Source organism: Protomyctophum bolini (assembly GCF_963924005.1).
Source record: "Protomyctophum bolini genome assembly, chromosome: 9".
Taxonomy (NCBI): domain Eukaryota; kingdom Metazoa; phylum Chordata; class Actinopteri; order Myctophiformes; family Myctophidae; genus Protomyctophum; species Protomyctophum bolini.
The window spans coordinates 12,616,214-12,642,420 of NC_137870.1; the positions used below are offsets into that span (position 1 = coordinate 12,616,214).

The 26,207-nt window shown below is 44.1% G+C and overlaps 1 protein-coding gene across 2 annotated transcripts in view; it reads right to left on the reverse strand.

Annotated features, from left to right (window-relative positions):
* Positions 1-1,276: 1,276 nt before the first annotated feature.
* Positions 1,277-26,207, reverse strand: part of nova2 (NOVA alternative splicing regulator 2) — an 81,091-nt gene continuing 56,160 nt past the window's right edge. For both annotated transcript variants that reach the window (XM_080771418.1, XM_080771417.1), the window contains one exon: positions 1,277-11,925. In XM_080771418.1, the coding sequence (XP_080627544.1) occupies positions 10,900-11,925 (1,026 nt within the window). In that variant the 3' untranslated portion in view covers positions 1,277-10,899. The remainder of the gene's footprint in view (positions 11,926-26,207) is intronic.

Below are 26,207 nucleotides of genomic sequence, written 5' to 3' on the forward strand. Positions count from 1 at the left end.
AGGACATTGTCAAGGACAGTACCATCTTTGGGCTCATTTTGGGGCAACAGGACATCTGTTGGAGACTAGAAAACAAAAACAGACTGAACAGACAGTAGAACTACATTTTAAGAAAGACACCCTGAGAATCACCTCTATTTTCTTTTCATTCTCTTCACCTTCTTCCTAGCCTCTCTTCCTCTACCTCGTCGTCTATGGAACGATCCTAATCAGGTGGGCGTGGCCTCTGGCAGTTGAGGAAGATGGTTGTTTTTTTAGTTTTGTTGTTTTTTGTGGGTGAAGCTGGTTGCCGTGCAACTGGCTCCTCTGTGGTTGGCATGGAGACGGGTTAAGGTGGAATTGGACCTGGCAAGGTAGTATGCAGCACGCACAGTAGTATGAACAGTAGAATGTGGAATGCGGACCTGGGTTGAAATACATGGATTTAAAATGGTTTCAAATGGCATTATACCTCAAGCGCTTCCAAAGCAATCATCCCATCAGCTTGAGAATTATAGTCGACATTTCTCCATCTCATTTTAGATGTGCTCGATTCCACCCTTATGCACCTCAAAGGTGAAAACGCCACATTAAATAAAATCAAGCACACTCAAAAAAGAAAACAAAGGAAGGTTTTACATACATTTGAAACACCATTCTAAATGTGTATTTCCCTCAGGTCCAGCAGTATGTAACAGTAGATTGTGACGGTAGTATGTTATCGATGGAGAACATCACATGGGGCTGACGTGGTGTGCAGCAAAGGATGGCGCAGGGGGGAAGGGGGTAGTGGTGGACAGTGATTGGCTGGTTTGGTTTGGTCAGGTGATTGAAGGGGTTATGTTGAGTCAGATCACATGATGAGGGTTTGCAGCTATAACGTCAGGGGCTTCCATCAAGACATGGAAACCTGACAGGTTTTAGCTTGTTGGTGGACATACTGGACATAACACCCACCCCGACCCCATCTTCACATACCACACTCACGCATGCATGCACGCACACACACACACACACACACACACACACACACACACACACACACACACACACACACACACACACACACTTATGACTTATGCACACACATCAACTGACAGGTGAATAAATCATTCTTAGTAAAATGCTCAGTGTACACAGTAAAGAGGACAATTGGAACCAAATGGAAGCCATTTGTACACTCAATAAGGAATTTCCGTAAGTAAATGAACACTGAGGATATTACTGTGTGCAGACACTCACAAAAGGCATACACACACGCTCCTCTCCAAACATGGGCATGGAGGTGTTAGACGCACACACACACACAGACACACGGACGCATGTGCACACAAGCACACACACACACACACACACACACACACACACACACACACACACACACACACACACACACACACACACACACACACACACACACACACACACGCACTCACACACGTACCCACCCCCAGACTTGCGATGTGTTACTTGTGATGATGCAGAGTGTGGTGGAAGGTGAAGAATAAGACAACAGAAGACAGGTGATGCTAAAATGAACATTTATAATGACTGCTGTTGCTGTCGCAAAATAAAGAATCCTTAAAAAAAAGACCTCATATATATTAGCACTAGATTGCCCACTTCACTGGTATTCCACAAGTCAAGAAACACAACTCACTAGGTTTTTTTTTCTCTTTACAAACACAATGCTACAATTACATTAAATATTCAATACTCTTTAAGTCAGTTAATGAATGTTGTTAAAAGCAACCACTAAAATCCTAAAAATAAAATTAAAACAAAACAATAATATTAATTCACCTTTTTCCAGTCGTTCCCTTTTTCTTGTTACGATGTTATTTATTAATAGTATAATAATAATAATAATAATAATGATAATAATAATAATAGTCTGAGAAATAAATAGCTCATGTGGTGTTATCAGGCGATGGGGCAGGCAGCATAAATCAAGAGTGGAGCTCAGAGCGATGTGATGATATGGTATAGATTCTATTCTATTATCATGAAGTCAAATTCATACTTTCAAATGTCCATGTTAGAGAGAGACAAAAATGTAGAGATATGCCACTAGATTGTGTCTACAGGCTCCACCGTCATGATGGTTGGATATGCGCTCCGTGGCACCTGCAGTGGTTTCTGTCTACGTGAACATTCCACGTTATGTAAACTAGGACTGTATTGCACGAAACGTAGCAGCTCAACCTCTGGGTCTTTGTGACTGCAGGGAAGATTATTTCTCACCTTCCCAGTCTTGTCAAACGTCGAAGAGTTTGAGCCTAGCATTTTCCACCTATGATGTCTCTTTAACACACGCAAGCGTTTATCCACAACTATGGCTTGACGGAGAAGATTCTAGCGCCACTATTACTCACTGCCAGGAAAACATCAATGAATGTACAAAACAAGCTGGCGATGAATATGGCTCAGACTACTTCAGGGTTAGTATTATTTTCAAATGAGAACAGTTATCTACGGACATGGCTAGCTAACATGGAAGCTAAACAGTGAATACAGTTGTTAAATCAACACTAGTCACCACAGCACAGCCTAACACAATAGAACTATAGTATAGCCAATATACAGGCATACCTAACTCGCCAAATACAGAAAATGGAAGTGATCGTCTATTGCTTCCACTAATTCATCTTTATGCTGCCGGCCCCTTTCTGCTCAACACTTCTCTCTTTACAGCTCGGCAAGAAATCTGACAAAAATATTTACAATGAGAGAGAAAAAATGAAATCGTGGAGAAACAGTTGTTTAGTGTTTTCCTTTTTTTTTGTTTGTCTGCATTTCTTCTTTTTAGATTTTTTTTTGTTCCTTTCAAGTATTTTTTCATCATTGTTATTTTTTATTTTTTTTATTTTTTGTTTTACTTATATCTCAGAGAATTGTCCCCAATGATGAGCAACAAACAAACAAACAAAAAAATTCCAATCGTGTCAGCTATAGCATTGCACAGTCTCAAAGAGGTTTTTTTTGAGGGGGGGATGGAATGAGTTACCGTCCAAAACAGTTGGATGTGAACACAGAAGGGGGGAGGAGGAGGAGTAGGAGGAAGGTCAATATAAAGTTCATGAAGGGTGAAAGTTCAAAGTTCAAGAAGACAGAGGATGGCTGCGTGGCTGGGCGGTGCGGTACACTCCTCAACGACGACCGCCGCGCACAGCTGTGCGTGTGTCAGGGCGTGCGTGGTTTGAATGTTAAACGGACAACAACAGAAATCATCATTAGAAAAAATATGGATTTGTTTTTTTTCTTTTATCTCTCCCATCGAGAACAAAAAAAATCAAATGGAGCGAGAGCGAGAGACTCTAGTGGGGGGGATAGAGGAGCGGGAAGGGGTGGTGGGCAGGCGGGCTGGCTGGCGGGCAGGAGGGGGATGCATGGGGGCTGTGAGGAAAAGTGAAAGGTGCCCCCCCCCCCCGCCCCACCAACACTATGGCACACGATCAATGAAAAAAGTTCCCACAGGCTGCAGAGATGAACAGAATTAGGAAAGCAGTTTGTATGAGTGGTTCTATAGGTAGACAGAGGAGGGACAGGAGGTAGGTATAGGACAGCCAGCCTGCAGATGGGGTCATCCTTTTGCCAGTTTATAGCTCTGTGGCGGGCGGCTGTGGTGGTGGTGGTGGTGGGGGAGGTGGGGGGAGGGGGGAGGGGTGGTGCATGGTGGTAGTTGAGGAGTTCCGTTTGTGGCGGCATCATGAGCGACGTCATGTTTATGAGGGGCGGAGCATGCTGGCTTCATGGGTGCGTCCAGATGTGATGTCCAACACACAACGAACAACTCAAAGAAACGTCTGGAATGGTTCTTTTTTTTTTTTTTTTTTTTTTTTTCTCCCCTCTCTCTTTTTTCTGTTCTATTTTGGCACTCGGGAGAGATTCAGGAGAAGGGCAGAGGGAGGAAAAGGCATGTGACGAGGGCAGGTGTGTTGTGTGTCAGAGAGGGCATGGTTGCTCAGCAGAGGTGAGGTGATGGTGGTGGTGGTGGAGTGGGGGTGGGGGCAGTGAAAGTGCAAAAAGAGAGGCAAAGACGAGGGCAGTAAACAAGCTACACATGAATGGTATTTTGTTATAATTGGTCTAGGTTAGAGAACATATAGTCAAAATCAAAATGTGTCAGGAAAAATACCCCCCCCCCCACCCCAAAAATAAAATAAAATAAAAACAGTAGAAGAAACCAAAAGAGAGAGAACAGGGAAAAACAACAGTGATATGACAAATGCAGTCTACAGTTGCTGGTGCTTCGATAGGGCCCAAGCTTGGGGAGACCCTTGAATGTCTTGGCTAGGGGAGGGGGTTGTGGTTGGTGATGGGAGATATTGAAGGTGTATGTGGGTTGTAGAGGTGGGCGGGTTTCAGGTGAGAGTGGGTCTGCATGGTTTGAGTTGGGGCGGTGTGATGCTTGGAGCTGAGAGCTAGGTTAAAGAGCCTCACACCCACCAAGAAGCTATGACAGGTGGGCTTTTAAAGTTTGCGAATTGCTCTACAAAACATCACTACTCTGCTTCGGGTGCGACATACACCGACATCATGATGCTAGCCTGAAGCAGACAAACACTGAGAAAGAGGGAGAAAGCAAGAGAAAATAGAGAGAGGGTGAAAGATGGAGAGAGAGCATGCACATCTAAATACACGGCAGAAAACACCTACAATTAGGCTACACAACTACAGTAGGCTCGCACATTAACCCCCACCTCAGCTGGGCCTGCCTACACAGTTATACAAGAAAGTCTACACTAGTGCAACTTGTCACTAAGAAGTGGTAATGGCACCGTTATGTCGTTTGGAGTAGAGGGAAAACGGGCCATTTCCCACAACGGAACATGTCAGATTACAAAACATTAAAGCACCAGAAATCGCAGCCAAAATTAAATGTTGTTCCTCTCCCCAGGATATAGACCTGGGTTGCAAGAGATCGAGAAAGTGGAGAAAGAGTGAGCAAGAGAGAGAGGAAATTTGCAGTCAAAAATACAATTTAGAATTTGTCCCAAACTTTAGAAATACTGATGGGACAGTAGTGCATACGATAACTCTGTGAGAAGCAGTTACCGGTATTGTGAATTAACACCCCCCACTGTTTCGATTTCTCTCTGTGGCTCTTCCTGTTACCCCAAACCATTACATTGATGGCTGTCATGCTGGAGATGGGGGCTCCATGTGTCAAACTCGAGGCCTATAAGGTGCATGTCTACTGTACAACAAGACAAGCTAGAGCTCAGAGGGGAAAACAAGATAGACAGTAGATCAAGTTAGTGTGAATCTCTAAGAGCTCGACACAGCCAATTCAACGTTAGTAATGGTTTGGATACAAAACACAAAGCAGACACAGGCATCCACTGCATGTCAATGGCCAGGAGAGTGATATGCAAACGTATGCAGAGGTGACTACATTCATGGACAATCTGAGTTTTCATTTGAAATGACAACTATGCTGCGTGTTTGTAAATTATCCTGAAGGTTCAGTAGAAGCACTCTCAGCAGATTAAAAATAATCTTATTTGATCAAAGGTTTGTGCCTATAAAAGGCCTAGACAACTTGATGACAAAATACTCATTCAGGTATAACGTTCAATCAACATTTTGTTCATTTGTGGCCTGTGGACTGTGACTCAACTTAAATAAAATAAATCCAACAAAAGATTTAAATAAAAATGTGTAAAAGAATATCAAAATGCTCTACCATTATTGGCATGCAAAGAGTTGTCTCTGAAAATGAACGACACGCATTGCCTATTTTTTTTGTCACTTATTTCTGTTTCTTATATATTTTTTGTCCACGTTTCACTTGGATATCATGCAATATAGACGTGCAAAAAAGATAACATCTATTTCCACAAAATACATTTTCATCATAACTATAAAAGGCTGTATTTAAGAATGCTAGCTAGTCACATTTTTAGCATTACAATGCTAACCTATCGCTATAGTGATTCCTCTAGCCCCAGAGTCATAGTGCTGTTGCTTTCTGGGAAACGTAGTTCCCAGCGGACTGGCTAACACGGTGGCTCCCACCTCTCATGGCAAGTAACAAAGAGGGCTTAAACAAACAAATATACAGAGACGCTCTTGTGTAATAAGTTTGCCTAGTTCTTAAAAACTGTCATGGGACTATTCCCTTCCTATGTAATTTATAAATATGATTTGTTTTGGCACTTTTCACATTTTTTTCTTTTTATATAAAAGTATGTTTCTTCTTATCTAATGGTGTTTAAATCAATGCATTTACAGTTCACTCTGTAAAGAACCTATTTTGGCACAGGTTTTACTTCATCACGTCATAATTATTCTATCGTTAACTTATCAGCTTATAACAGAGCTTTTATTACTTCTCCTCTCAAAACTAGCCTCACCGCAGCTAAAGGACAGATCCGATATGTTTTAACGTTGGTTTTTAATACATCATTTATTATTAAATAGCAGCATTTTCAACAAATTAAATGTTTTTAACTGTGTAAACCTATTCAAACACCTATAGGTAAAATCCAAAAGCATCTACTGCAGCGGATAAAAGACAAGACGACATGCCACTACGTGTATTGCTTCCAGTACTCGTCACATTTGATGTAGATCCCATAACGTACAGAGTCATGTTAAAATGGCTGCCCTGCAATAAAGACTCCATCCTTTTGCGGGTCAGATTAATGACTTAAAAAGAAACAAAACAGCCAAAATGACCGTCTCCTCACTCAGGATTTCCCGCAACTGTTCTAAGGTGTTCATATGTTTTGTCACAGTTATCATAAATCCAGTCAAATACTCGACACTGACAGAAACCACAAATGTATCCCTTATAAGCTCCTCTCGATATACAGGCATACTTTATACTAATCCACAACGTTCTCATCTGGAATATGCAATATAAATGTATTGATCCAAACTAATGGTCACAGAAGTGGCTCTCTATAAAGATGCTGTTTTTTACTGCGTATATTCTCACCTACAACGACACAAGAACCAGGTGTGGTCGATTTCAGATGGCGCTAATAACCCCAGTGGCTTTGAGGTCCAATTGTTCAAGGAGACTAAAGAAAAGAAAAGAGACTGATATATTTTTTTTCCGTGTGGTAGTACTGTGGTCGTACTGGCTTTGTAAGGGCAAGCAGCAGACATGCATTGATCGTTAACACCAGACATAGTCACCCATGAGAGCAATGTGTGGTTGGAGAGGACAAAAGGGAGTCTGGGTGAGAAGGTGTGTCAGAAATGGGGGTGCACTGAAGGACTGAGGGGGGTGGGTGGGGGGGTGGGTTGAGAGGTGTGTGGGGGGTGAGCAGAGTGTAGATGATTGTTAGATGGGAGTAAAGAAGCCTCCTTTCCTTACCAAGTTGTGGAGATATGCCCTCAGTGGTGCTCCATCAGAGGTACCGTGTGTTGGGACTGTTTGGGTTGGTTCAAATTACTTAGTCCGATTTTATGTTGTTAACAGTGGATGTGAGTGGACGTTCCCCCACCCATGCCAAATAGTTTTGGGTTTCAGAGAAAACAAATGCACCCCCTCCTCATATTTACTTTACATTCCATCACTCTTCTCCTATTGGACTGCAGTATAGCTGTCCAGGGTTTTGCCTGCAGGATATTCATTATCAACTGTTTATTTAAAAAACAACAACAGCTGATATATAGTGAAAAAGTGACATTGGTAAATTAAATCATTTAAAAGCTACAGCACTATTACTGTCTCTTTAAGCTGCACTTTATAGACACCTATCGTTCTCCCCATGTCCCGCCCTCGAGTAAAAAAAAACACTTTCCATGGCAACATGTAAATTCCAATCAAACCGATCCGATCGCAATTGCAGTTCTCAACTGATTGATCCTCAGTCTATTCTCTTTCCCCTGCAAGGTAAATCTAGATATGACGTGTATTCCTGATGAGGTTTTTCTGACATGTTATACCACATATATTTCATATACGGTATGTAATTGTTCCCTGCCATATGAAACCATCTAATCACAATGACCCTATACAGCACACACCCCTGGCCTCATAGGCCAAGTTCATCGCTTGCTTGCTCGCTCACTTCACAGTGCATTAAGACGAAAATTCAGTGTACTCTGATTGTAAAAAAATAAAATTAAAAAGAAAAAATTATAATGACTGACCACACAAAATAAAACAAGAACAAAAAAACAGCATCTTCAGCAGCCTCCTGGGTCTAACAGTGGGCAGTAAATCTGTTGCCATGGGAGACGTTGTGTGATTAAAAAACCATGCAGTTTGCCTGAGGCAGAAAGGAGCTGAACTCCCCTGGATGTTAGAAAAGGACTGTAAGTTGAAAACATCTCACGTTTTGCCCTTTATCTCATCGGCAAGAAGGACGGGTGCTTGATATAAGGGCAGGGATCAGGGAAGCGGTTTATCTCCTTCATTGATATGCACACTGCCTCAATATAGCGGATCAACTACCAGAGAGGCCAAACTGCATCGGACAAACTCCGCAGCGCACCCCAGAAAAAACTAACCCGACATAATGTTCATCCATCATGTTTCAGTGTTTTCTATTATTCAACGTCTTTTTTTTTTTCTTCTTTTTTTGTGTATTTCTCAGTAGTATATTGTTGGCAATAAGTGCTCCTGTGTGTACTCCAGTAGGTTCATTGTAGCGTGGAAACACCATAGACTGAGCAGACTCCCTCTGGTCATCTGAGGGCTAACTAATAATCTCTTACCGTGGTCACAATTTCACAACTCGGCTTTAGTTTGATATTGTAGCTGAACTGCGTTGCAATAGTGCCCCTAGCATCTCTAGGGGGGAGGGGCAAGGATAGCCATGGCAGAATATGTGGCTATTTGTTACATTGCATTCCACCTCGATACAACCCTCAAGTCTCTACAGTGCAGTATGTGGCCTGAGTGCTACTGTCTAGTGTCGATGTCGGGCAAAAAACCTTGTATATCCATGTTTCGTCTTTTTATATTTTTTATCGAATTAATGCCCTATTTTACACTTGGTTTTGTGACCGTGTCACACAAAAGTAAATAGCCGATCTACAAGTTATTATTAGGGGGAAAAAAATAATATTTAAACTTTACGCCTATAATGACTTGCCCCAAGCTATGGTTGCCTGGTTGAACATGGTTAACCCATTTTTGGCGGGAAACCCCTTTTGGTGTTTTAAACATTATGTTATAATTTAGCTATTGAAAAATAGCAGATCTACAAGCTCATAGTGCGCCACCGAGTCGCACGCTACGAGCTTGTAGGTCGAAAATATTTATTTCAGAAGGTCAGGTCGAGGTCAGGCCTAAATATTTAAATATTTATAAATATCTAACTAATGAACACAGGTTGTTTCTTTACGTGTTTTGGACATGCAAGGTTTCTGCCCAACAGCGACAACATTCATTATAGAACATAATTTCTGCTATAGAGGTCTCGCTGCAGTCTGCATTCTAGATATGGTGAATTCCCTTTTCTAGCACCAAATGGGGCATCATAGTATTTAATTTCAGTGTGTTTCTTCCTGCTCTGGTCTTTGACTGGATTAAAAGGGGATCCTTCATCGTAACGATCTCAGTGCCCTGGGGCGGCTTTCTTCCTGGACTTAAATAAGACATATATTACACTATGTAACATTACTATTAATCTTCAATCCACTTAAATAAAATTAAAAAAAAGATTCAAATCAAAAAATAGTTTCATTTACATTCATGTCAACCTGAATTCACAGATTTAAAAAATAATAACTTTTTTACGGGTGAAAGTCATATTAATAAATAATGACGATGACGAAGATTACTACCATAATAACCATGACAACAACATTAATTGTAACCATCATAGCAGACTGCAAAAAATCCTCGCCGATAAAAATGCCACAGATTATGTGCGCTTTGCAGTGTAGCCTGTACAGTTATCACTCTCTTGGTTCTAGAATTCGGACTATGTGAGGTCATCAACGTGCACCTCAGCATTCTGTCTCAAGTCTAGAGAGGGGGGAGGGGGGGGGGGCAGTCTTACAGAACGCTCTGTTAACGACCCCCCGCACAGCACTGCACTGCTCCTGGGATACATTACAGGGAGTGAACGAGTGAAGAAACTCCCCTGTCAGGCTCTGTCCCTCGCCCCCCATCCCCTCTCCCCCACCTCCCTGCCTCCACCCGTGGAGAGGGGAGGTGCAGTGGGTGGGGCGGGATGGAGAAGAGGGGGGCTGTCGGGGGAAACTTGGAGAAGTTTTTTCACTCACACCAAATCGTTTTCTAATTTACAGTCTTATTCATTATCAAACCCTTTCTAAGGGGGTGGGGGGGTTGTGAAGGGGCAAGGGCAAGGGGTAGGAACTGAGGGCAAATCAAGAACTAGAGGACCAAAAAAATAAAATAAAAAACATATTGGTGGGCCACAGGGGTCCGGGGGAGGCAGGAGGTGTGGAGCTGGCCTCCACAGGGGGGGTGGGCGGTTAACCCTGTAACCTCCGACCCCCGCCCCCTCCCGCCTTCCCCTCACTGCAGCTTCTCAGGCGTTCTGCCTGTCGACATGGCATTCAGCTCTGTCCATACAATACACTAACAAACGAACAAATGAACAGACAGCTTAATTTACTAAAACAAAACAAAAGCCAAAAAACAAAATAAAAAAATCCCGAAAGATCAAGACATTTAAGTAATAAAACCTTATTTACATTTTACACGTTTTGTTTTCTTGGTTTTTCAGCGTGACACTCGCTCCTCTCCCTCCTCCTCGTCTTAGCACATTTTTGCTTCGCGTCAAAAATGACTTTTTTTAAACTTTTTTTTAATAGAGAATACTGAAAACACGCCGAAGAAAACGCGTGAACGATTCCTTCCAACATTCTTAGCTCTCCTCTCCTTTCCTTTCCCATTCCCTTTTTTTTGTGTTCCTCCCCGAGCCCCCACTCTTTTATTTTTTCCCCCTCTTTTCATCCTCTTTTCCCAAGCGGCTGTGAGGTTTAGCCCACCTTCTGTGGGTTGGTGGCACGTACCCCCTGCTCATAGGTGATTCGCTGGCTGATCAGGTACTGTGCAGCCTGTGTGGCGGCCTGGGAACCCGTGATGGTCACCTTCCTATTTCTGGTTCCCGGGATGAACTCGCCCTTCTTAGAGATCTGGATCCTGGCGCCGGTAAGCTCCTGGTACTCCACTAGCGTCTTGCCGCCCTTCCCCAGGATGGCTCCCACCAGGTTTTCTGGCACGGCGATCTCGACCACTTCCTTGGCGCCTTCGCCTAGCTTCTCTGCGGAGAGAAGGGACGAGGCGATCAGCGGCGACGCGGCTTGCATATAGCCGTTCTGGGCCTGCGTGTGGGCAGCCAGGGATCCCAGGGAGAAGCCGCCGAGCTGCGCTGCATTGTGAGCTGCGCTGGTGGATGCGTCAGTGGCGTAGGACGCGAGCAGGTTTGCCGCAGCAGCGGCCGCTGGGTTAGCGTTAGCCGCTACTGCAGCTAGTACCCCGGAGGCAGCCGCGGGGTTGAGCCCCAGGCCGAGGGAGTTGGTGTTGTAGCCATAACTGGCCAGGGTGTTGAGGGCAGACGTGATGGTCAGCAGGTCATTGCCTGAGAAGCTGTTCATTGGGCCGGTTTGGAAAGCCCCTACGCCAGCCATGGTGGCTTGGCCCAGCAAGGACGAGGCCTGGGCTGCAGCAGCAGCCGCTGCGGATGGCATTACCTCGGCTGAGTTGGCGTACGGGGAGCCGGTGGGATTGGAGTTGGCCACAGGCCCCGAGATATTAGAGTAGGATATGTTCAGGCAGGAGGAGCTCTGAGGGTCTTCTTGGATCTTCTGGACGATGATTTCGACAGCTTTGCGGTTCTGCTCGGGCTCTCCGCTGATGGTCACAACGCGCTCCTGGAGGTTGATGCCCTCAGGCTTTTGAGAGAGCTGGACCCATGCGCCTGACTGCTCCATGACCGCCTTGACTGTGGCTCCGCCCTTTCCGATGATCAGCCCTGCCGTGCTGTTGGGGACGATCAGCTTAGCCTGGTGGGAGGAGTGAAGAGGTGGTTGGGAGGGGTAAGGAGACAGGTCAAGGGGTCAAAGAGGTATGTAGGGAGGAAATAGCAGAGCGGGTGAGTGGAGTAGGTAGGAAATGAGGAAAAGGGGGAAAAGAGAAAGAATTATGTTACGTCCCACTGCTAATGCTGTGTGATCAATGTTTTAAACACTTATTGGCCAGTATGCAATGAAATGCAAACATTTCAGACATTTTGCAGTTGGGGAAGTCTTCGATATTCACACAAGAAGAAACAAAACTAGTGTAGTTAAAAATTATTGCTAAATTAAGTATTAGCAATCTAACTTATTTTCGCTTTCCAACAGAGAAACTGTGTTTTGTCTGTGTGTGTGTGTGTGTGTGTGTGTGTGTGTGTGTGTGTGTGTGAACATGCACTTGTCAAAGGACAGCTGCATGCAGGGGCCCCAACCAAGCGTGGAGTCAGACAGACGTTGAACACACACAACATGAAATAATAGTCACCGGAAAAGGGAGAGACAGAGAGAGAGTGGACTGCTTCAACACAGCAGATGTGACAGAGGAAGATACACACACTACACAGTGGTATGCAGGAAAGAGAGTGAGATTTAGTGAGGTACAGAGAGCTTGAAAGAAGGAGAGCAATTAAAGACAAGAAAAAGATGGTGGAAATATGTGATACATATAGGAAGAAAGGGTGCGTGCGTGCGTGCGTGCGTGCGTGCGTGCGTGCACGAGAGAGAGATGATTCTAAAGCAGCTCCTCATGAAAGAATTAAACAGAAAGAAACATTGACTCCCAAGGGTCAGCATTGCCATGGTAACAGCTCCAGCATTCAAGGGGTAGTGAATGGGAGTGACGAGCTAACACACAAAACTACACACACACAAACTGTACACAAGCACATAGAGAGACATACAGACGTCGTATCGTTTCCACTATTCATATACTGCTGTATGTATTTGCACTGCAAGGCCATTCACACAGGTAGAGTTTCACTTTTTATTCATTTTTTCCGACACAGTCTACCAGGTGATTTATAGGCAAGTATTTAGCAAGTAAAATGGACAAAATTAAGTCATACAGTATATACCTATTCAACTATTAATTTGCTTTCCGGTTAAAATGACCATTCATTTGGTGTTTTAAGCATTATGTTATACTTTAGCTATTGAAATATAGCAGATCTACAAGCTCATAGCGGGGCACCAAGTGCCGTGCTACGAGCTTGTAGATCTGCTATTTTTTTTAATCGTGAAAATGTGACGCAAACCTTTGAATATATATTCTTTCAGAGCGAACATTTTTAACTCAAATCTTTGCTTCTGGGGGGGGGGGGGGGTCCCTGGAACAACATATTTTCAGATGTTGGTCGGCAGCGAAAAACACATTTTTGGGGTCCTTGACATGTAAAACTTTGAGAACCACTGACATAGAAACATATTAACATAGGGTTTTTCTGAAAGCTGATTTAGAAGGCTGATTTAGTGTGCTCGTGCGCGCGGCTGTGCGTGCACCCTTATGTGCACACACGAGGGTGCATGCTTCTGTGAGTGTGGGCGGTGGAGGACGGGGGGACAGACAGCTCTGTTGAACATCTATATTGGCTTTCTGTACATGTACACTATATAGCTCTCTCTGTTTGTGTGTGTATGGGTACTATATAGAGCTCTCTGTTTGTGAGCAGTGGGTGCATTCAAAGACCACTGAAAGACAACATTGCTGCCACTCCAATCAGCGCCCCCGCTCACATACATAACGTTGCTATCTACCGTCTCATCTCAATGACATATGTGCTCATATAGAGAGAAGAAAGAGGGACAGGCGTGGGTGGAAGGAAGAGGTGGAGGAAGGCAAGGCTGCATGGCTGAAGAGAGATTTGAAAAACCCTGAGAGAAAGGAAAAAGCGGGAAGGAGAAAGACAGAAAGACAGATAGACGGAGAAGTTCAATTAATCACGCAGAGAGGGAGAGAGGGGCCGTGAGAGAAAGAAAAAGTGAAGGATGAAGGATCAACCTAGCATACAATAATAGAGGAACATGAAGGCCATGCCAATTACCACCCCCACGGCCCTCTCTCTCTCTCTCTCTCTCTCTCTGCCCCTCTCTCTTTCATCCTCATTTCTTCATCTCCATTCTGTTTGCTGTGGTTTTTTAAGCCTATCAACACTGGCGCGGCAGCGACCCTGATTCCATGGCACACTGTCACACAGCATTCCACGGCTCTCTACGCTATGCGGAAGATGAATTTACATAGAAATGGGAAAATTAGCATGAGGCCGATAACAAAACAAGAAAAAAGCTTGCCGACTTCAAACCCCGACATCACTTATTCACTTTTCATCATTTCGCCTCACATATTAGAGAATTTGCTTCCCCCCCTCGAGTGTTTGTATGTGGTGCCGGCGGCAATTCACCTCTCTACAGGATTAACAGGGGCTAATATTTCACTGCTCTGTTTACTTGTTCCTTCAAGGCTCTCTCTGAGAATGAGAATAAGTTATCATGTTTATGTAGATAGTTCGTAGTTGTTCTTTTCATTTATTGCCGTGTTGAGGCTGCAGCCAAAAGCAGTTGTCAACAGTGTTTTAGTGAGGTAATGACTATTTGTTTTGATTCTTTTTTTTTAAACTCCTGATGTTTTATTATCCAACTGCTGCTTAGTGGCCGTTATGTGCATTGTACTGGTCAGCTCCCAGGTTTTAATGTGTGTGTCTGTCTGTGTGTTTCTATGTGCAGGGCGTTGCTGAAAATGAGCACTTGTGCTCAGCTACTACCCTGGGTAAATAATAATAATACAAAAATCTCATAAATTCTACTGAATGTTAGGCATAATTTATTATTGAAGCATTTGACAACAATTTCAATACATTACAATTAATTGTTTACTAAAGTAAATATGTCAGAACTCAGAACCTCATATAGCCTATAAATTAAGTGAAATGAAGGGGTCTCTCCAGTAGGCTATATTCAACAGTCGTTGAATGATATGGCCCATATGGGTCATGCCTTTAAATGTGGCACCATTACAAAAAATAAATACATAAATAATATAAGAAATGTTACATTTAAGCTTCGACTACGCTTGCAAATCTCTGGCTAAAAGTCTCAATTATTGTCAAGTCTGTATAGCCGTTTCTCCTTGAGAATCGGAAAACATATTCAATACAATTATTTCTTCTTGGCAAGCCTTCCATTCAATGGTATCACTGTTTTATGGGTGTGCAAAAGACAGATTTCTATTCATTTTCTAAACGGTCTGGAGACAAACAACAGATAAATGGGGAGGAGGAGGAGGAGGAGGAGGAGGAGGAGGAGGAGGAGGAGGAGGAGGGAGAGATAGAAGAGGGATGAATAATACAAGAAGCAGGAGGGAGGGAGGGATAGACCATTTTTTATCCAAGGACACTTTCATTGGACAGACAGACACACACACACACACACACACACACACACACACACACACACACACACACACAGCACTGCAGGAGGATGGGCAGTGTGGATGTTGCTTTGTGATCCCTCCTGGTACTAATGATCATATCCACATGCATGTATTCGGTGGTATATACACCCTACTGACTGCCATGCAGTATAATGAGGTTCACTGTTTCACATCTCACTGTTCTTTGTACCTTCTATTGATTTGAGTTCTGTCTGTCTGTCTGTCTGTCTGTCTGTCTGTCTGTCTGTCTGTCTGTCTGTCTGTCTGTCTGTCTGTCTGTCTGCTGCATGTGCTTTTATTAGTAGTCCTATACTTTGTTTATGTACTTCCATATAGTATAACTGCATGCATATTGGTGGACATGCACAAACATTGTCTGTACTCTCTCTCTATCTCTATCTCTTTCACGCACGCACGCACGCTCGCTCGCACGCACGCACGCACGCACGCACGCACGCACACACGCACACATTGTGCAGGGTGTTTTAGTATTAAACCATTATCTTAATCCTGAGTCTATTTAGCTGATACTGTTGAGTTTTACCCTAAGTTCCAATGCTGCCAGGCAGCCTTTCTACCCACAATGCTCAGCTCAGGTCAACATTTCTGCACAGAGAAGCTGATTACATGACAGGTTGCAGTGTGTAGCCAAACTAGCCATGCTGACATTATTTTAGTGCTTGCCTCTTTCAGCATTATTTTTATTGTATTTATTTTTAAATATTTGTTTTCCTTGTGTGTGCATGCGTGTGAGCGAGTGTGCATGTGCGGTGGCAATATTGTATAGTTATCACTATATGCTCAGTTAAGGGGAAAGGTGAGAATCTGTGTATGCAGTCTTAACCGGCCACATAAGTCTCCTAACCCTAACCTCAGTCTTAACCGGCCAGTAAGTCTCCTAACACTAACCTCAGTCTTAACCGGTCACATAAGTCTCCTAACCCTAACCTCAGTCTTAACCGGCCACATAAGTCTCCTAACCTCAGTCTTAACCGGCCACATAAGTCTCCTAACCCTAACCTCAGTCTTAACCGGCCACATAAGTCTCCTAACCCTAACCTCAGTCTTAACCGGCCACGTAAGTCAGTTTCACGTTTTTGCTTCGGCAGCAGTAATTTCTCTTACGTGATGCCCACCTGCAATGCAGCCAGTAGGCTCTACTGGAGCCTACTGGCTGCATTGCATGGTCTACTGGTGATTATGGGTTGATAGCATTGGAAGCAGGTGCGTGTACTGTACACAGCATGCCACTTTCACCTACTGTAGTGGAGACAGATAGTAAGCACTGCCTGAGGCATGGCTGTGAATGTCTGGTCCCTGGGGGGCAGAAACAGTACACAGTGTGCTGCTGTCTTTAAGCAGAAATAGATTGTTTCATATAGTATGAGTGGGAGAGTGAGAGAGATCGAATTTAGGGAAAAGCAAAACATTTCACTTGGTTTCATCACCCAAAACTGTCAGTCACTCGTGTGTGTGTGTGTGTGTGTGTGTGTGTGTGTGTGTGCGTGAGTGCGTGCGTGAGTGCGTGCGTGTGTGCGTGCGTGCGTGCATGCGTGTGTGTTTGCACAGAAGCTGCACTGATATAGCAAGAAGTGATGATAATCTAAGGGCGTATTTGGGGTCAATGAAGCATATGGCAATGTGAAAAAACAATTTAACAAACAACAAAAAACACACGCATGCAAACTCGCGCACGCACGCATGCGCACACAGCACAGACACATGCACACTCACAGGCGCACTTATCAGAGAAATGTAGCATGTTAGTTTGCCGTGTAGCACAGTCAGATACTGTAGCAGTGTTGTAGTTTGTCACAGTTTGTACTTTGTATGTTGAAACACTCATCACTCCCTTCACCCCAACGATAGGAGGAAGAGTCATCTTTCTGGTTAAGCTCTGTAGACAAATGGACACAGATACACGCAGCAGTGCAGGGACAACTGTTTGCGGGTGTTGGGAGTTTGATCTTTGAAGTCTTAAGCAGGGGACTTTAGCTTAATCTGCCTTCTGCTAAGCTTACCTCTCTCCAGCCCTCCCTCTCTGACTGTCACACACCCGCGCTAGCACACATACAAAAAAATAATAATAGGATGCCGCTATACCCATTCTGCCAGTATTTTCTTTCTTGACCTATACCACTTTATTTTAATGAATTATACATGATGTGTGCACTTTTATACTGTAGCTGTATCTGATGTTGTGTTTCTGTTCAGTTGGTTTTTTTAAGATAGATTTTTTAGCCTTTATTATAGGACAGTATAGACTGACAGCACATGGTAAGAGAGATGGGGAGTGACATGCAGCAAAGGTCATCGGGATTCAAACCCGCGACTATGTCAGGCTGGCATTGCATCCTATAGGGTGCCCGGATTACCACGCCGGCAGTCCGGGTCGCTGTATCACATTTCTATGAGCTGGGGGAGTTTACAGAGATGCTGTGTGTACGCACAGCTTTTTGTCAGAAGATAACATCATTAGATTTGGCCTTTGCTAAACTCACAACTTTTACGGTTCTTGCCATTAACGATAAATAATTACCCAGGGACTGCCAACTTGCATGGTATGAATCATTTGGTGGCATGGACCTTCCTCGGGCACGTTCTTGTCATTGAATTAAATATGAAATAGTCCTATGTCCAAAACTGTTACTTTTCAGGGATTCAAATTTGCAAAACGCATCACTTTACGCTGCGTTTCTGCTGCATCATCAGCTTGTTGATCTGCTGCTTCTGGCATGTCTGAATGACGAGTAGTGCATTGGAGTTTTCTGCCCGACGACGACGATATCATATTAACAAGTTGTTGAACAACCTGCTGAAAGCGCCAGTGGAATCTCTCACGTGGTATTGGGGCCCCAGTGCGAAGCACAGCGGGTCCGGTCTACTCTCCTGGGAGAATGTATGGCCCCGTGTGACTTATGGTCAGCTCTTTATAGGGGTGAGCCCACTGCACACACGGCCCACTGGTCTCTTTATGAAGACCAACGTCTGTCTGGGAGGAATTATTCTGGGAGGCCATCCTGACACACACACACACACACACACACACACACACACACACACACACACACACACACACTGGTATTGCGATGCACTGACTGCTTGAATAGATTGGAAAAAGAGAGACGATCCGGGCACTGTATTATCTCATGACTGAAATAGCAAGCAAGCCTATATGTTACAAACCTCAAATGTACAAGGCTATATATACCTGTCAACTTAAGTCTCTCCTCTTGCAATGCTGTCTATTGTAGTCACTCCTTAAGGGATCTGCGCGTGCGTGTGTGAAGTATCTCCTTCTCTATAATTGTACTATACAGTGTGTCTCACTATGCTGCTCTTCATCTACTGTACTGTGTGTCTCTTCATCTACTGTACTGTGTGTCTCTTCATCTACTGTACTGTGTGTCTCCTCATCTCTCTGGCTGTGCTCCATGTTGTCTGCTAGGCGCAACAGGATCACTGCCTGACCTGTGAGCCCCTCCATCTCCACAGTGCTGATCACAGCATAAATAGACTTGCCCTAGCCAGGCCAGGAGAGTGTGAGTGTGTGTGTGTGTGTGTGTGTGTGTGTGTGTGTGTGTGTGAGCGTGAAATAGGTCTCTCGTTGTTGATTCAAATAGCTGCCAAGCGTACTGTTCCACTAAGTAGCCTCTGTGTGTGCGTGCGTGCGTGTGTGTGTGTGTGTGTGTGTGTGTGTGTGTGTGTGTGTGTGTTTGTGTGTCGCAACTCTGAGAGTGTACAGACCCAAAAAGAGTTGCGTGTTACCGGGATGATGACGAAGCACAGTGCACAGAGAGAAGGAGGGAAACGGAGAACATGGACAGAAAGAAGTGCATGCACTGGAATAAACAAAAACAAATAGATCAAAGGTTTATTATTGCCACCGTTGCCGTGACGTTTTGAGCCTAGTGGTATATAGACCTTTGATCTTTTTGAGCATATTCCAGTGTGCAGGCTCTATTTTGTCACTGTTCGCTTCTGCCCAGTATTTTAGACTTCTTAGATGTGGGTGTTCTTCTAGGCTTACTTGTTATTTTGCTTGTTATAACACGATGTCAAAATTGCCACCAGCCTCTTCAAACTGCATCAAATAAGACACATTTCTAACCAGTCGAGTATTCCGCCTGAGGCACGTGGAGGGAATACAACAAATGATGCCCTGCCTGCCTACACACTATCCATGGGTCCACACACACACACACACACACACACACACAGCAAAATCCTCAGTGACAGTTTAGCCCATTCTGACCTGAGATCAGATTCATACGAGGTTTCCACGGGACACACACTGGTCTGATTAACCCATTCTGACCTGAGATCAGATTCTAAAAATGTCAGTCGTTCTTCGAATTTTTCAAAAATAGCAGACCTACAAGCTCGTATCGCGCCACTCGGTGGCGCGATATGAGCTTGTAGATCTGCTATTTTTCAATAGCTAAAGCATAACATGATGCCAACACCAAAATGGGTGCCCGGTCAGAATGGGTTAACTACGCCGAATAAGAAATAATTGGACCCTTATCTTCCCTTATACAGTGTTTCACATGTCCACTGGTGGGGACACAGCAGTACTGCTGCTTTTCATTTGACGCGGGTCAGTAGGGCGCATATTTAGAGCTGAGACACCAGCAGGTGACGGCCATTAACCACCTGCAACTCTAGCATTAGATGTCCAGAACCGCTTCAGTACTTCAGAGGAGGGCAGAGAGGGAGGGAGGGAGGGGGAGAGGGAGAGAGAGAGAGATAGAGAGAGAGAGAGAGAGAGACACACGCAGACCAAAAGAGGCAGACGGAAACACAGCACATTAAACGGTGAAGTAGCAATGGTGAAATTGCCACCTTCATTCTGTTCATAACATTTTATTATAGATGATCCTTCATTAAGGGACTTCCTTAAGTGCATACTGTGAGCGCTATTAGGAAAATGTGAGTCAAGTTCTAGTTCAGTTAATTTCCCGGCAGCCTTTCCCCTTTTTGTTTTTTTGCTGGTCAGTCAAATAAACACAATCAGCCATGTTTGTTTGTGGGGTCGTGTCCTTGTCACTGCTCTATAGCGGTGGTTTTCAACCCTTTTTATTTCAAGGCTCATTATTTATTTGTCATTTGAGCCAAGGACCACAATGACATTTAGCCTCTCAGACCCAAAACTGAAGAATATTTTGTTGTCGTTGATTAAAATAACAATTATTCTACATTTACTAATTATGTAGACTTGTAAATGAAGTAATTTAACAATGTTTAACAATAATTTAACTCTTGAGAGCCTAAAACAAAAATGTTACGCTCTCAAGAGTTAAAGATCTATAAGTCTCCATTTGGTTACCAACTCTCCATCATTTACCTGAGGAACACCTGAAACCACTGGTGGTCCCTGGACCACTGGTTGAAAACATTGCTCTATAGCGACTCCTGCTGGTTGGTCAGTGTGGAGAGATCTAGCATTAACCTCTCTGTGTGTGTGTGTGTGGGTGTGTGAGTGGGTTGGGGGGTTCATGAGTGAGTGATTTGCAGAGTGCTTCCTTTTTTTATACGTTACAGCATTTTTCCTTGATGTCACTTTTCATTTGGCTGACAACAGGCATTCATGTTGTATTTTAGGTTATACCAGCTTGGTCCTAACCTGACTCTGCCAGCGGGTGGCAGCAGTGAGTTCCTCCTCCTGCTCCCATCTGGTCAGAGAGATGTACTCAGAACTAAATCTGATCGGAGCGATATGTGGCCGCTAGAGGCGGGATCAACGTGAGACTGGTGACGTATTGTAGCTGTGCCACAGCGCAAATGTAAACACAAGTTAACAGGACTACAACTAAAGTTAACAAGACTACAATCAAAAGTATTATGGAGATATCAGATTTTCGTCCCGCTGTTTCCGGTTCATTGTTTCTGCTTGAGAGAAACCAGATCAAGGTAGGAGGAGGGAACTTGTGAACTCAATACTGCCGCAATCTGGCGGAGTCAGGTAGGGCTTGGACCCACAAGCTACTTTGTATTTTTTGGCAATGTATAGGTGTACTGTAGAGGAAAACAAATGAGAGAGGACTAAGGATAGACCCCTGGGGGGCATGCACGGATTATGGCTTCTGTCAAGTGGGCACGTGCACATGTAGGGGCCCTGAGGAACAAACTAAAAAACTTGGCGCGTTCGGGTGGGGGGCTTTGCGATGTTGTGCACACACAGGGCCTATTTTCACTTGACTCCGTCCATGCCTGGGGGACACCAGACAACTAAGTACGGTCGGTATGTAGGGTTTAACTGGTTCAGTGCTGCTTGAACTTTGTGTACCTTCAATGGCACAAATACATATTCGAGGAGCGTCCTTCGTCAATATTTTGTCATTCCTTTTGGAGGCTTGTTTGGACGCGCCAAACAACATGAGTCTAACTCATGTTGATTAGGTGATGTACTGGTGATGTAAAGCAAACGGTGCCAACACAAACATTAAATTATCTTTATTGTTAATGGCATTTAATGTTTGTGTTAGGGACAAGATGACGTAAATCATTTTAAAACAAACATTGAACAAAAAAAAAACAGAAAACATTAAACCTGTATATAGGTTAAAAAAAATATATCTTGGTGACTGAAAGTGAACCTTACTCCAAAGTCCCCTGATATTTACAGAGAACTTCCCGCGCCGACAAGGAATAACAGGAAGTAGGAAGCAGGTGTTTTTTTCAAAGGTGAAAGGTCAAAGGAAATGACCTCTTTCCAGAAGGAAGTGGCTAGAGGGAGAGGCTATTATAAACAAGTAATGGCACAGCATTAATGTGAGTGTGTGTGTGCCCGCAGTTATGAGTGCGTGTGCTAGCGTGCGTGCGTGCGTAGGTGCTGCTAGACCCCCATACAGTAGTGATATCACTAACTAAACATGAAGTGCTGCTACATTCAGTGTTCAGATCTTGCTGAATGACAGACGAGTCCAAATATAACCCAACAATAACACCACAACACATCGGTGCGTTGGACATAAATGGTCATTTGCTGATAACTAAATGGAACCGAATTCTAGGAAGATTATGCAATGCTATATGTTAAAGGGATAGCTCACCCAGAAAATATGGAATTGTTTTTACTTGTTGAAAAGTTGTGATCTTTTGGTTTAATCATTTTAAATAGGCTATATAAGCCTATATACACATATATATTTATCTATAAATGCACCAAGTACGTACGTCTATAATCCACGCAACTCGAGAACCGTTCGCCCCACCAACTTCAAATTCGACACACCCGTTCCACACCCCCACAGGGAGTGTGGAACGGGTGTGTCGAATTTGAAGTTGGACCTGATCTCCATATACTGTATGGAACACTTGCATGCCTGCCACAGAACTTATAGGAATAAAGGGACACAGACAGATGGGTGGAACGGGTACTCTGACCCGGTCGGTACAACGGGTATTGCATAGCCAGGTCTCCAACTTCCATCGTTATACCGACTCAGGTGCTCTACAGCCGGGCACTGTTCTATAGTATATATGAAGGAAAGGGAAAAATGGGGTATTATTTACTTGCGACCAATTAATACAAATTGACCTGCAAGTTAACCCAAACATGGGTCCTGACCCACTGTTTGGGAAACGGTGCTCCGCAGTCACACACTGCAGCTGTTGGCTAACAAGGGCTCAGATATGCCTCCGGGTTTCTGTCATTCACTCAACCAGCCAATCCCTCCTTTTGCTCTTAAGTCGGTTTGTTCCATCTCTCTTTCTCTTATTCTCTCTCTCTGTCTCTCTCTCTCTGTCTCTCCCCCCCTTTCTCCCCTGGGTGGTTGAATGTCACCACATGCTACAACAGCCGTGCTTTTGGCAAGGAACACAGAAGAAGACAAGGGGTATCCACACCCTAAATACAAATAGTAGACATCACTGGTCTGCATTGCACCGGACGCCGATTCATCTTTGTGTGTGTGTGTGTGTGTGTGTGTGTGTGTGTGTGTGTGTGTGTGTGTCCATGAAACCCATTCATCTGGTCACAGTGACCCGATGTTGTTTTGGTTACAACAACTGTACGTCTGCACAATGACAAGAATGCTTTTAAAACTCTACAGAGAACGCTACAGAGGCTTGACTTACTAATAGCCCTGTGTGACCTGCGTTTGTGTATGTGCGGGTGTGTGTGTGTGTGTGTGGGTGTGTGCATGCGTGCGTGCAGTGGTGGAAAAAGTACTCACATTTTTTACCTAAGTAAAAGTATCAATATTGCCTTCACACCCCTATTCGACCATTCGACCTATGCTGACCATGCATCCGTGTGTGCGCACGCACGTATGCACGCACACACACAGACACAAGCCATTTAGTCATGGTCTGCTGCACGCTATAAATAGCATGAAGAGCAACAGGGGAATCACCGTCCTCTTCTAAGTGTCTTCTAAGTATCAGCAGGCATTAGTCCGCTCATCTCCCCCTGCCACCATTACACCATTCAAGTGTCAGCTTCAGGCTGAGATGAGCTCGGTGTAGGACGTCTTGGACATCCTGGAGCTCTCTGGCTTAAAGGCTCATGACTTTCAAGGGCCAATTTATAGTCTAGACCAGGGTTTCTCAGAGTGGGTGCCCTGCATGGCCACCATAGGGTGCCGTGATGCAAGTCCAGAATACTTTGATAATATCTGAATAGTTTGGGGATACAGTGAGAGCACTGGTTCCCAGACACTGGGTCGGGGCCCATTTGTGGGTGGCTGACGCATTTGTATGGGTTCCTTTATTGTCTCCACCAGGCCGAAAGCATGGGGAGAGAGTATGTTTTGCACTCCGTCGGTCCGTCCGTTACCAGCTAATCTCCGTTGGCCCGAAAAAACAACCAAATGGTCCATTTGGTTGTCAAACTGAGGGTCAAACTAAGGGTCCTTGAAATTAAACGGTTTAAGAATCATTGCTAGAGTCTTCTCTCATGGGGCTCCTTGGCATTTCTTTCAAATGCTAATTAGTGTCAGGACATAAACAGTACAGCTGGACTATACCCTGACTTTAATTCAGAACCAAACACAGTGTGTGATTGTGCATCTGTGCGCACACACTCACGCACACACACACACACACACACACACACACACACACACACACACACACACACACACACACACACACACACACACACACACACACACACACACACACACACACACACACACACGCATGTGTGCATGTACAGGTCTGGTTGAATAGTCCATTTGGCAGACCAGGCAAGTCAATAGATGAAAACAATGCCAGGCCAAGCTAATCAATACAGCGCAATCATGAAGAGACCATGATGATAATCAGTTAAAGTGATTGCAGCCAGTGCCAAGGCTACTTGCCTCTCTTAAACAGTGTGGATATTTGCACAGTGATCTGCTATAGAATCAGTACTACGATGAACTACATGCTAAACAATGAAGTGAAAAGGTTCCAAATGGTTCCAATGCAGGGGTTCCCAACTAGGGATGTCCCCATCACGTTTTTTTGCTCCCGATCCGATTCAGATTATTTGCCCATCTGTCATTTTCACTATTTTTAAAAAGTAAAAAATAAATAAAGTCAAAATGAATAATAATTGTAAGAAAGGTAAAAAACAAAAAAAGAATAAAGAAAATGTGATATATACTCACAGCAATATTTACATTTTGTATCTGTGACTGTTTTTGGGTCTGTGACTTATGTGTTTAGTTATGAAATGTTTGCCAGATGCTTTCAACCTAAGATAATGTTCTGTAAGAATGTTTTGAAATAAATAATATCCATAACCCAAAATGTCTGGCTATAGTCACAACTGACAACTTCAAGTCATTAAATGTTGGCTCAGAAACTCTCAGAGTGAGCCCATTCATATTTTTTGTCCAAAGGGGAATTAACCTTTTGGGTTATTATGAGTCCCAGCGGCGAGCGCACGCCTCATTCCTTTCCTCCCTGCCTGGGGGACACACTATTTGAATACAATCAGAAACGAAAAGTAAAGGCAGTTTTCTGGGTAAAATCAATGGATTTTCTTCATGGAATTCCTGCTTCATTGGACTGTACAGTGGAGTGGACTGTACAGTGGAGTGGACTGAACAGTGGAGTGGACTGAACAGTGGAATGGACTGTACAGTGGAGTGGACTGCACTGTATACAGTGGAGTGGACTGAACAGTGGAGTGGACTGAACAGTGGAGAGGACTGAACAGTGGAGAGGACTGAACAGTGGAGTGGACTGCACTGTATACAGTGGAGTGGACTGAACAGTGGAGTGGACTGAACAGTGGAGTGGACTACACTGTATACAGTGGAGTGGACTGAACTGTCGAGTGGGACAGACAATAAGCAGGGGGAGAGGGAGAGGCAACCAGGTGTTCAAATGAAGGATATGAATTATGTGATATGCATAGACTGTAAATGGCTAACATATCTAGGGGGACATTTTAACTGACCAGAATTCCGATTTTCTGTATAATGAGCTATTTCTGAACTTAGCAGGGCGAGAGAGAAAGACAGACAGACAGAAACAAAGAGAGACGATAGAGTACAGTGTAACTGTACAGAATGACAGGAAGACTGCGAGATGGAAAGATGCAATTACATGGAGTTGTCTCGCCGAGACCACCGCCTGTCGTCACACATAGCTGCTGTGCGTTTGTGTGTATAGTGGTCACATGTCATGTAGCGCTCCTCACCTCACACTGTGCATCCTGTCCACACATGTTCACATCTAACACTGCTAACCCATTCTGACCTGAGATCAGATTCACAGGAGGTTTTCACTGGACACACACTGGTCTGATTAACCCATTCTGACCTGAGATCAGATTCTAAAAATGTCAGTCGTTCTTCGAATTTTTCAAAAATAGCAGACCTACAAGCTCGTATCGCGCCACTCGGTG